Genomic DNA, 13,079 nt, shown 5'->3' with positions numbered 1-13,079 from the left:
TGATTATGTGAAGGACTGCCTTCACTTATATCAGCCTGCCTGCACTTAAAGAGCAGCAGCAGACACCCTCCTTACTTGCTCACCTTTGAGGGCAGTTAGGTGGGCAAGTACACAAGAGACAAACTTTTCTGTAGTTGCCCTACACCTCTTAAATGGATTGCCATTGAGGATTTGTTAGGCCCCAACATTGCAGGCTTTTAGGAAGGCTCTGAAAACCTATTTTTTATTATTATAAGCCATCTTTGGAGGGCTCTTGCCATGAAAGGTGGCCTAGAAATATGTTAAATAAAATAAGTATGAGACTCCAAATACAGATCATCTTAATTTATTCACTTGTTATGGCTCTGTGCTCAGTGGCTCTGCATCTCCCCAAAGAGGACACTCAGTCTGATGAGACACCAGTCCCCCCACTGTAGGAAGAACCCTTGGCACTTGCACCCCCATGTGCTCAATTATTCATTTCTTCCCTCGGCCTCCAAGTATGGGTCTCCCCAAGTTTCCATTGGAGCTTGCAGCTACAAAAATGATTATGGCCCCTTTAAGATTTGCAGTCAGTATGCAATGGGTCTGGAGCTTCTGAAGAACCTGAGCTGACCAGTCTAATTGCTGTCACTTCCCTGTTGTGACAACTACTCCAGCCATACTACTTTTGCAGAGCACTGTCTGAGATTCTCTTAGTGTTCTGCCTTGCCATGATAGTATTCCATCAAATATGACTTGGTCCACAGACATTATTTTTGCCTCGCCCAATGTGAACAGTTCTATACCAAAGCCTCAGTGAACTCCCAACTGACCAGTCACTTTTCCTGGGTCCCAACGCAGCCAGAAAATCTGCTACCTTTCAGTGCTCTGAGTTACACTATGAAGAGAGCAACACCACCATTGTGACCAATCTTCAGATTGCCTGTTTCCAGAGTTTGAAAATGCTTCTGTCAGCTCCACTATAGTCTGCCAGGCAGTCTGGCTGGTATGCAGCAGCAACACCATACCATGCTCTTCAGTTTGGAGACTCTTAGTATGGCTAACAAAACAAAAGCAGTTAAAACACTAAAATATCACCATGACAAATAAAAAGGTCTTCACTCAGAGGGGAGAGCATTCTAGAGATACATTCTTCCCCATTGGAGTGCTCCATCTTAAGTCACCTTTAAAAGCAGGGGGACCTGAAGAAGGGCTTGACATTGAAGTGAGTTCATGTGGGCGAAAGTAGCCCTTAAAGATGTCTTGCTGTTTAGGGCCTTAAAGGTCAAGACAACAGGCACTTTGCTCTCTGAAACCACTCTTGTTCTGGTTTCCAATGCAAAGTCCTGTTGTAACTTTTAGGTACTTAAAGTAGACTCTGCCAAAGTACTTCAGATAATCACAGATGTGTTGCCATGACTCCAGGTTTCACCCCCTCTCCCAGCGAATACTACACTAAGAGTCTTTTTAGCTCCATCTGGGCTAGTAATGGTCCACCAGTATTGCCCAGCCATGTCTGAGCAATGCATATCAGGACAATGGACACACCTATGATCTGGTCAAGGTACGTCTGCCGCTTTTAACAGGCCACTTAACGCCAACCGCTTACGCAAGCAGGAATATATTGCATGGGGAAGAACTCCAACAAAATCATTCAGGTGACGCACATTGTTTTAAAGGTCTGGGAATCTAGTACAAAGTCCTTGGAGAGCTACAACTTGCTTATCAATTTCCAGGATTAGCTAAATAGCTTTGATCTTTTATATGTATAATTTGATGCAACTTTCTAAGTATTTCCTTTGGGAGAATCAAGTTGGGGATTGCAGCCCTTGTGGAGAATTGAGAATGAGTGTAGTAGGTAGTTTAGAGGCAGAGGTTGCCAGGTGGCTTTGGGGAGGCTGCAGAGAATAAGACATGTTGCTGGTTGTGTGCCTTCTGGCTATCGAAAGAACTTGATCTAAAGCCCACATTGCTTTTCTTTCTAATATTATTCCTTTCCCTTAGATTCATCATATTGCTCACAATGGAGGCTTATATAAAAGACCTTTCAATGAAGCTTTTGAGGAAACGCCAATGCTGGTTGCTGTACTAACTTATGTAGGCTACGGCGTGCTCACTCTTTTTGGATATCTTCGAGACTTTCTGCGGTACTGGAAAATTGAGAAATGTCATAATGCAACAGAAAGAGAAGAACAAAAGGTACTTCTAGTTATTTTTGCTTCAGAGACAAGTTGAAGTTTAACCTGCCTTTCTACCAAAAGATGGCAATCAGGATGCCATTGTATTTCCAATAATGGGGATGCAAATCTGTTAAAATGGTTAATTGTTTTTTTCTGAGCATATTCCTGATTTGACATTGACCCCGTTCACATGTAGTGTGATCCGCTTCCACTTTGCATAAACAACATCCGTTGGGCCTGATCGGAGATTGCGCGCATGATGTGTGAACCCGGATCGCTGGGTTAGGGGCTAAACAACCTAGTGATTTAATTAATTAATGTTAACTAATTAACTGTTTGCTTCCATTTGCATTCACACGTAATGACAAGCCTTGAGTTGTGCTAGCTGTGGATTAGACTAAACCATGGCTTGTGAGGCTCCCCTCTTCCTCTTTTTCCCAGATATCAGCTGATGCTGTTCTTAACCATGTTGCATTGCCCAACTGCTGGCAAAGCATCACCAGATGAGCTACAGTTTTAACATTGGTAAGATGAAGAAGTTGAACACTGGCCTCTTTGGGCTGCTCTCAGCACAGCTGAAAACAAAGAGCATTCCACTGCAGAGCTCTCCTGCCCCCTTTGCAGTTGTCTAAGAAATCTCTTGGGGGTTTTCTTCTCCCCCCCCTCCGCCCCCAATTGCAGGATTAATTAAAAGCATCACTGCTGATCCATTAACTCCATGTCTATAATTTCCTTTAATATGTTTGACAAGTAGCTGTATTTACTTGGTGCAGGGACTTAAACCTACTACAGTTAAATAACATGGCTGAATGTCTGCCAAACAAGCCAACGAAGGTGTGTAGCTTGGTGTTTTAGAGTGAGGAGATGGCCGTGGAAACTAGAATGTAGCTAGGCAGACTAAAGAAGGAGGGATTGTGTTGTGAAACCACCAGTAAGAGGTGCTTAATTGCTGGAGATGTTTCATTATCCTCATGTCTCTATAGTCAGGCAGTCTCCTAGGGCAGACCATTGTCCTGAACCACAGTAACGCCAAACCAGAGTGCAAACTGTGGCTTGCAAGATAGCTTTCAGACTTGATTTCATATCCTGGTTTGTTTGGCCTTCTGCAAACAATAGTTTAATCTGGCATCTGTTAGGCAGGGGTGGAAAACCCGTAGCTCTCCAAACGTTTTGGCTTATAACTTCCATAAGTAGTTACCATGGTTAGGAATGGTTCACATGACATGCTAAGCTATAATGTTTAGCCCAAAATGCTTAACCACCATAGCTAAGTGTGTCATTTGAACAGGGTAAATGTCTTCATAACGGAAACTATTGACTTAAACTAGGGATGTGAAGCCCTGCTAAAACAAAATAAAACTGGAAACATTTGCGGGACAGAAAAACAGTTTCTCTCCCATTTTTCCCAAGGACCATTTTTGTTGTTTTTCCAAAAAATTGAACAGTGCTAGATTATGAAATATTTTCTTTTAAAATGGTGGATCACATGTTTAAACCAAGATGTTCATATATTACTATCTGTACTTTACTCCCCTAAAATAATTCCTAGTACAGTTATTTCTTCAATTCCTTATCAAGCACATTCATAGAATCATAGAATAGCAGAGTTGTCCAACCCCCTGCTCAATGGCAGGAATCCACCCTAAAGCATCCCTGACAGATGGTTGTCCAGCTGCCTCTTGAATGCCTCTAGTGTGGGAGAGCCCACAACCTCCCTAGGTAACTGATTCCATTGTTGTACTGCTTTAACAGTCAGGAAGTTTTTCCTGATGTCCAGCTGGAATCTGGCTTCCTTTAACTTGAGCCTGTTATTCCGTGTCCTGCACTCTGGGAGGATCAAGAAGAGATCCTGGCCCTGCTCTGTGTGACAACCTTTTAAGTATTTGAAGAGTGCTATCATGTCTCCCCTCAATCTTCTCTTCTCCAGGCTAAACATGCCCAGTTCTTTTAGTCTCTCTTCATAGGGCTTTGTTTCCAGACCCCTGATCATCCTGGTTGCCCTCCTCTGAACACGCTCCAGCTTGTCTGCGTCCTTCTTGAATTGTGGAGCCCAGAACTGGACGCAGTACTCTAGATGAGGCCTAACCAGGGCCGAATAGAGAAGAACCAGTACCTCACGTGATTTGGAAGCTATACTTCTATTAATGCAGCCCCAAATAGCATTTGCCTTTCTTGCAGCCATATCGCACTGTTGGCTCATATTCAGCTTGTGATCTACAACAATTCCGAGATCCTTCTCGTTTGTAGTATTGCTGAGCCAAGTATCCCCCATCCTGTAACTGTGCCTTTGGTTTCTATTTCCTAAATGTAGAACTTGGCATTTATCCCTATTAAATTTCATCCTGTTGTTTTCAGCCCAGCACTCCAGCCTATCGAGGTCACTTTGAAGTTTGTTTCTGTCTTCCAGGGTATTAGCTATCCCACCCAATTTTGTGTCATCTGCAAATTTGATAAGCGTTCCCTGCACCTCCTCGTCCAAATCATTAATAAAAACGTTGAAGAGCACTGGGCCCAGAACTGAGCCCTGCGGCACCCCACTCGTTGCCTCTCCCCAGTTTGAGAAGGTTCCATTGATAAGTACTCTTTGAGTCCGATTCTGTAGCCAACTGTGAATCCACCTAATAGTTGTTCCATCTACCCCACTTTTAGCTAGTTTGTTAATCAGAATGTCATGTGGTACTTTGTCAAAAGCTTCGCTGGTCAAGATATATGACGTCCACAGTATTGCCACAGTCCATAAGGGAGGTTACCCTATCAAAAAATGAGATCAAATTAGTCTGACAGGACTTGTTCTTGACGAATCCATGTTGGCTTCTAGTGATCACCACATTGATTTCAAGGTGTTTACAGATTGCCTTCTTTATAATCTGCTCCAGAATTGTCCCAGGGATGGATGTCAGACTGACTGGTCTGTAGTTCCCAGGTTCCTCCTTTTTGCCCTTTTTGAAGATAGGGACAACGTTAGCCCTCCTCCAGTCGTCTGGCACCTCACCCGTCTTCCATTATTTTGCAAAGATAATAGACAAAGGTTCTGAGAGTTCTTCCGCTAGCTCCTTCATTACTCTAGGATGCAGTTCATCGGGCCCTGGAGATTTGAACTCATTCAAGGAAATTAGGTGTTCTTTGACCATTTGTTTATCAATCTCAAACTGCAATCCTGCCCCCTCAACTTCTGCTTCACTTTTTCCAGGGGGGGTCATAGACCCGCTTTTGGGAGAGGACTGAGGCAAAGTAGGAATTGAGCACTTCAGCCTTTTCTTTGTCATCTGTTATCAATTTGCCATCCTCATTAAGCAGTTGAACCACCATTTCCTCTGTCTTTTACTACTCACGTATTTGAAGAAAGCCTTTTTATTTCTTTTAGCATCCCTCGCTAATCTCCGCTCATCTAATGTATTTTTACTGGTATGTCAGTAAAGGGTATGTCAAGTCATGCTCAGTTTCCCAGCATGTGACTAGAGTCAACTGTATCATAATATCTTAAGAAAATGTGCATGCTTGACCGTTTGGATTTTGTAGAGTCCAGTGTTTCTGGGCTTGTTCTGGTAGCAGAATAGATGCTGGTAGCAGAATAGATGCGGTAGCAGACCATGAATGTTGTTCTTAAATCCATAAGTGAGAGAAACTCTGTATATTATCCCACCACTGCCACCACATGAAACAGAACAATTTGTCAGTTAATCCCACTTATGTTTCTTTTAAAAGAAGAAAAACCCAGCCATTGAAGCTTGGGCCTAAGGAGCTCACTACCATAGTTTTTCAAAAATTCCCACACCTGCCCAATTAGACCTCACTGTCAGGAAATACTGCCTCATTTTTAACATCCAAAATGAAATCTCTATACCTTTTTTTTAAAAAAAAATCCTCAATAGCCTGGTGACTATGGCATAGTCATAGGATTGATGCCACTCCTAGACTTTCTTCAAGACTGAGAAATATTTGCAATGCATCCAGAGATGCTCATTCATGGCTGTTATGTTGGTTGGCAATTACCTCTGCTCTTAAGTTCATAGGGTGCTTGAAATTTGTATTACTATATTTAACCTACATTTTACCTTAGTGATGTAACTTGAGTAGTGCTCTGTATGAAATACTTGGGGAATATAACAGTTAATTGTATTAGGCCACAATCCCACGCACGTTTAGACAGGAAAAAAAGTCTTACAATGGCTGGCTTGTGAAAGCTGGGAGTTGTAAGGCGTTTATCTGTCTAAACATGCATAGGATTGCACCTTTAAAACAGTGCATTTGGGATCTGGGCAGTGAACTGGCTGTTGAATGTAAAATAAAGCAAAGTGGAAGAGTGTTTCTTGCTGGCAGGTTACTCAGGTGACTAGCATGATCTCTGTTTATGGCCACATTCGGACGACACTTTGGTGTGAACTCCACCCCACAGACTGAGTGGTGTGGACTTCTAGCATGTCACTTTAAAGCGTCATAATAAATCATAACAAATAATAAATAATATTATTTATTATAATATTATTCATAATAAATAATAAAAATATTATTATTATTAAATATTATTAAATAATAATTATAATAAATAATTATAATTAAATAATTATAATAAAAATATTATTAAATAACAAAAATATTATTCATAATAAATAATAAAAATGTCCATGGGGTGGAGTTCACCCGCTGCATGGGTTAGTCTTCTCCCCCGCCTTCACCCTTCCCAGCAAATGGTGGCTCTGGTTCCCATGTACCATATCAGGGCGCTGCCATTTCATTGGGAGTGGAGGGGGGGAGAGTGCTGTAATTTACGATGCGCCTGTCACCCAAACAACAAGCGGCAGTGCCACGCCTCCCTGGAAAATGGATCCATCCGCCGAAGGAAGGTGACGGCCTTGGCAGATGGATCCATTTTGCAGTGAGGCTCTGCCACATGTTGCTGAGGCAATGAGCACATTGCGTCTGTTGCCGACACAGTAGGAAGGAAGGGGGTGGTGGGTGAATCAGTCCTCGGAGGAAAAATGATCTATCCGTTGCTTTCTCCTTTCAGCGAAGCTGGAGCATTCTGCAGCAGGACAGACTCAGTAAGGACGCCCTGTTGCAGATTGCTGTAGCTGCGCTGAAAGGAGGAAGGACATCTCTTGCGGTTTAACAGTACATGTCAATCTGCGGGAGACGTTCTTTACTCCCCCCCCCCCACCTTGCAAAGCATTTGGAGATTGGCGTGAGGGGATGGAACAAGCTCGGACTCTCTCCTGGGAGCATCAGGTAAGCTCTTTCCATCTCCTCAAGCCAATATCCACATGGATCATGGGTCGGGGTGAGTGAGCAAAGGGATGTGCACAATCGGAGCTCCCCAAGCACATCCCGGCATGGAATTCCTCCCATGCCTTTAGAGCCCCGCTGGGCAAGAGCAGCCGGGGTTTCTGCAGCTCTTGCCTACCGACTCTATGGACAGGGGGAAAACTCCACAGAGTCCACCACACAACACAATGGTTGTGTAGGAACTGTCCTCTGCACAGCATTGATGTTCTGCATGGAGTGTTTTCCAAAAAAACCCTCCATCGTTGCGTGTAGTTTCCCCACCAGATGACACATTTCTCAACAGTGGTGTAAAAACTCCACTGCGGAGTTCTAAAACTACCGTTGACTAACATGTCATCCGAACCGAGCCTATGTGTTCTTACTGGGCCTGTTCAGAAGACACCTTAAACCCTGCTGATTAAGGCTTTTGCTAAACCCTGCTTACTCACTAACCACAGTCAGGCCGTCTGCAGCAGGGTTAGCGGCTCTAACCGTGGCTTAAAGTGTTTTTGTGAGACAGCATGGCTTGTGATTAGTGCTAACCCCAGAGAATCACAGTTTCACTAACCACAGAGCCTGAAGTTTTGTCTGATCAGCAGGCCCACTGTGAATTAACTACCAATATGGATGTGGTTTGTTTTTCTCCACATTTACCTAAAAGTATAGTAGGACTTAGCATTTATTTATTTAAAATATTTATATCCCGCCCTATATCACTAAGATCTCAGGGCGGCGTACAGATAAAAACATACAGTATAAAACAATAAATATACACTGTTAAAACCAAATTAAACCATGATCCAAGTTAAAACAATATATCATTTAAAAGCAATAGATGCAGTTAAAACAATGTGGCAGTGAGTTTCAAAAGGGTTAGATTTTTTGAAGTCTCACTTGAATAGTACATGGAGTGGTGGGTGGGGCAGTCTGAAAACTCACAATAGTCTGCGATAGATACAGTCCTTCTGTGAAATGAAAACCAACACTTGCAGGGGGATGTATTTACCAATAAAAAGTATTGCTGCCATATTACACTGAGTAAACCATTTGGATAAGCACTTTTTAGCATATGTCTGCCCTGGCATATTTGCAGAGTCAACTCTTTCCAGTAATGACAGTTAAAGCAACTTGTTTTCAGTGTGAACACCCTTTAGGGTTGCAGGCAAAATCATAAACTTACTGATTCATTTTCAATTTAAAAAAACATTGTTTGCTTGACTCTCAGAGTACAATCCGATAGGTATCCACTTGGAAATAAGCCCCATTGAGTTCAGTGGAACTTACTCCCACATAGGTGTGTATAAGATTGCAACCTTCATGTTTTAACATTTTATTACAAGAGGTTTAGCTTGGAAAAGATCCGATTATTCTGAGTTGTAAGTCAAAAGCACCAGTGTTTACATGCAGCTTGCAAAAAAAGGAAATGAGACACATTGGCTAGTACTGATTTTACTGGAAAGTTGCTTTGAAGTATTGGCTGACTGCCTTAAAGAAATTTGTTAACTGACACGTCAGTAAATGCCACTATGAGACACATCAAGGAAGCTTATTTAAGAACATTTAAAGTATTAATTCTTTTGTGACCCCCTTGAAAGAGGCCAGTACATAACTGGCATGTATTTAATATTTGTGTAGAAAACCATTGGAAGCTAATTGCAAAGTTGATATAAGTTGTATTTTAAATCTATGACAATTACTGTAGTAAGTCGGACTTTTCAGTACTTAGGGATAGGGAAGGGAAGGGAAGGGAACACTCAGTTACCCATAGGTAATAGGCCAACTCTGAAACTTGTTGAGGGTTTGCTCTCTTACAGGCAGTAGAAGTTGCATGGTAAAGGAGCATCTAAGTAGCAAATGGTTTAATGTTAGAACTGCTCCATAAACAGCATGCCTGTGGGCTACTAGCCTTTCAGGGTAATAAAACAGAGAAGCTAATCTGTACTTATATCTGACTCTGTCCAGTGGGCTGCATGCACCATTGCAAGAGGGAGAGGCAGGACAGCAGTTGCCAGGTTAGGTTGTTTGCACAAATCTCTATCCAGTTTTAAGGATTACTGTTCCATGAAGGTATGCCCTTCTTACATGGGGATGGCATAACTGTCTCTGCTTCGGGTTCCCAGGGGTTCCAGGTTTCAGTAGAAGTGCCGATGTGCAATTTCATCTTGAACTCAGAAGCAATGAGTATAGTTTCTCTGATATTGTTTTTCCCTGGAGCCAGGAGTTTCTTATAATTCCAGGCATGGGCAGTGGCTAGAAACGGCTGGCTGCCCTTTATTTATTTATTTATTTATTTATTACATTTTTATACCGCCCAATAGCTGAAGCTCTCTGGGCGGTTCACAAAAATTAAAACCACAATAAAACACCCAACAGGTTAAAAACACAATTACGAAATACAGTATAAAAAGCCCTTCTAGCTTCCTGCCTGTGTGGTGTACTGGCTAAAGTGTTGGACTGGGAGTTGGGAGATCTGGTTTCTAGTCCCCACTCAGCCATGGAAACCCACTGGGTGACTTTGGGCCAGTCACAGAGTCTCAGCTCAACTCACAGGGTTATTGTTGTGAGAATAAATTGGAAAGGAGGAGGATTATGTACACTTAAAGATTGGAAAACCATTGTTCAATGAGAAAAACCAACCATCTGGACCAATAAGTCGATAAGACTGTCTTCAAATATTAATCCATAAAAGATTACAAAGAAAATGATGGTTTTAAATTTTGCATCCTTTTTAATGTTCACTGTTTTTAACTTTTGTAAACCGCCCAGAGACCTTTGGCTATGGGGCGGTATATAACTTTAATAAATAAAAAAATAAAAAATATGCCAACTTGGGATCCTTTGAGGAAAAAAGGTGGGATATAAATGCAATAATAAATCTATATAAATAAAAATGAAAAAGACCGTTCGTTACTGTCGTTATATCTCCGAAAGTTCTTCACCGATTGCTTTGAAATTTTGACACAGCGTTGCGTTCGAATACGCGAGCGTTGTTATGTAACTATGTTCTCTATGGGGTCAAAGGTTTGTCTTAAAATCGAAGAAATAGGCCTCCTCAAAACCAGTCCTGCTGATCATTGTGTCATCACCAACCAGTAGGCCAATCCACTGCCTCCTCTCCTATTTGCATGTACTCTCGCAATTGGCTGAGTGAATATAGATGTCACACCTGTGACAGTTACACGTTCTGAAGAAAGATTACTGCCAGGAGTTTCCAGTAACCTCCTCACCGTAAAAACATGCTTTTATATCTCCGAAAGTTCTTCACCGATTGCTTTGAAATTTTGACACAGCATTGCGTTCGAATATGCGAGCGTTGTTATGTAACTATGTTCTCTATGGGGTCAAAGGTTTGTCTTAAAATCGAAGAAATAGGCCTCCTCAAAACCAGTCCTGCTGATCATTGTGACATCACCAGCCAGTAGGCTAATCCACTGCCTCTGCCTCCTCTCCTATTTGCATGTTCTCTCCTATTTGCTCTTATAGGTCATTGTGACATCGCCAACCAGTAGACCAATCCACTGCCTCTGCCTTCTCTCCTATTTGCATGTTCTCTCCTATTTGCTCTTATAAGTCATTGTGACATCGCCAACCAGTAGGCCAATCCACTGCCTCTGCCTTCTCTCCTATTTGCATGTTCTCTCCTATTTGCTCTTATAAGTCATTGTGATATCACCAACCAGTAGGCCAATCCACTGCCTCTGCCTCCTCTCCTATTTGCATATTCTCTCACAATTGGCTGAGTGAATATAGATGTCACACCTGTGACAGTTACACGTTCTGAAGAAAGGTAACTGCCAGGAGTTTCCACTAACCTCCTCACCGTAAAAACATCCTTTTTTAAAAACCAAACAATCTGCTTTACTTCATCCAAATAATGCCTCACAGAAGATCACACTTAGGTCGTTGTACTCGCAGAGCGGAAGCACTGCGACGAGAAATTGCAAATCAGACTGAGGAAGAACGGGCATCAGCAAACGAGAAAAAAAGAAAAAGAATGCCAAGGAACCAGCCAAGCAACATTCAGCCAGACTTGAGAATGCACGGTTGCGAGCACAGCAATCGCATTCTACAGCTTCAGATCTGCTTTGTTCTCAACAGAATGAACGCGACAGGCTGAGAGTGGCTGAAAGACGTCAACGAGAAATAACACATCAGCGTCAAACACGACTCCATGGTAAACAATCACACGATTACAATCGCCTTGCATTCCGGTACAACCCAGCTGATGATTATAGTTTGAGGTGGCATGTTCTCATCGGCACTATGACTGAAGTGTGTCCTTATTGCAAGGCTCTTAAATTTAATGGAGAAACAAAAGGAATGTGTTGCGCTGCTGGAAAAATTAAACTGCCTCAACTTGGAGAATCACCAGAGCCATTACAAACTTTGCTTGCCGGATATACCGCAGAATCAAAGCATTTCCTATCTAACATCAGGAAATACAACTCATGCTTCCAAATGACGTCGTTCGGCGCAGAAATCATCACAGCTCCATTTATGCCAACTTTCAAAGTCAAAGGACAAATTTATCATAAAGCCGGCTCCTTCCTTCCGTTTCAAGATAGTCAATATAAATTCCTACAAATGTATTTCATTGGTGATGGCAATGATGAATTGAATGCACGCTGCGGAATTTATACCGGCATAAAAAGGTCCATCGTTTCAAAACTGCAACAGCTACTTCACGAAAAAAACAATTTAGTACATTTGTTCAAAACAGCAATTGACATGATGCCATCTGATACACACAAGATTGTTATTCATGCTGACAAAACGCCTGCTGGAGAACATGTGCGAAGATTCAATGCTCCAACCATAGATGAAGTGGCAATTGTTATAGTCGGAGATCAATCTTGACAGGACCTTTCAAAGGTGAAGATGTCCTCATTCCTCGCATTCCTATGATTCCAACAGATACGCCATTTCAATTTAAGAGATTGCAATTCCCAATTCGATTGGCGTTTGCAATCACCATCAACAAAGCTCAGGGCCAATCTTTAGAATTGTGCGGTTTAGATCTAGACACAGATTGCTTCTCACATGGACAATTATATGTTGCGTGTTCTAGAGTCGGCAAACCAGACAATCTCTATATCTACACAGACAATGGAACAACTAAAAATATTGTATATCCACAAGCATTGTGAAATTAAACATATTAGAAACATCCGCTTTGTCTTTTTTTTCTTTTCAATTTAACCAGACTGAGCCACAGCAACGCGGCTCCTCTCCTATTTGCATGTTCTCTCTTATTTGCTCTTATAGGTCATTGTGACGTCGCCAACCAGTAGACCAATCCACTGCCTCTGCCTTCTCTCCTATTTGCATGTTCTCTCCTATTTGCTCTTATAGGTCATTGTGACATCGCCAACCAGTAGGCCAATCCACTGCCTCTGCCTCCTCTCCTATTTGCATGTTCTCTCACAATTGGCTGAGTGAATATAGATGTCACACCTGTGACAGTTACACGTTCTGAAGAAAGGTAACTGCCATGAGTTTCCACTAACCTCCTCACCGTAAAAACATCCTTTTTTAAAAACCAAACAAAATGCTTTACTTCATCCAAATAATGCCACAGCAACGCGTGGCAGGGTACAGCTAGTAAATAAATAAAAATGAAGTCTGTCTATAAAAAGCCATATTAGCACCAGGAAGGTGGTGCTAGAGAGAGGAGGC

At 42.1% G+C, this 13,079-nt stretch overlaps 1 protein-coding gene across 1 annotated transcript in view; it reads left to right on the top strand.

The window, feature by feature from the left end:
- Window positions 1-13,079, top strand: part of SPTLC2 (serine palmitoyltransferase long chain base subunit 2) — a 75,615-nt gene that overhangs the window by 6,133 nt on the left and 56,403 nt on the right. The window contains exon 2 of the mRNA XM_063117907.1: window positions 1,966-2,160. Within this exon, the coding sequence (XP_062973977.1) occupies window positions 1,966-2,160 (195 nt within the window). The remainder of the gene's footprint in view (window positions 1-1,965; window positions 2,161-13,079) is intronic.

This window comes from Elgaria multicarinata, chromosome 2, assembly GCF_023053635.1.
Source record: "Elgaria multicarinata webbii isolate HBS135686 ecotype San Diego chromosome 2, rElgMul1.1.pri, whole genome shotgun sequence".
NCBI classification, from domain to species: domain Eukaryota; kingdom Metazoa; phylum Chordata; class Lepidosauria; order Squamata; family Anguidae; genus Elgaria; species Elgaria multicarinata.
The sequence above is the reverse complement of the archived record's forward strand: the minus strand, read 5'-3'. Positions and strand labels throughout refer to the sequence as shown.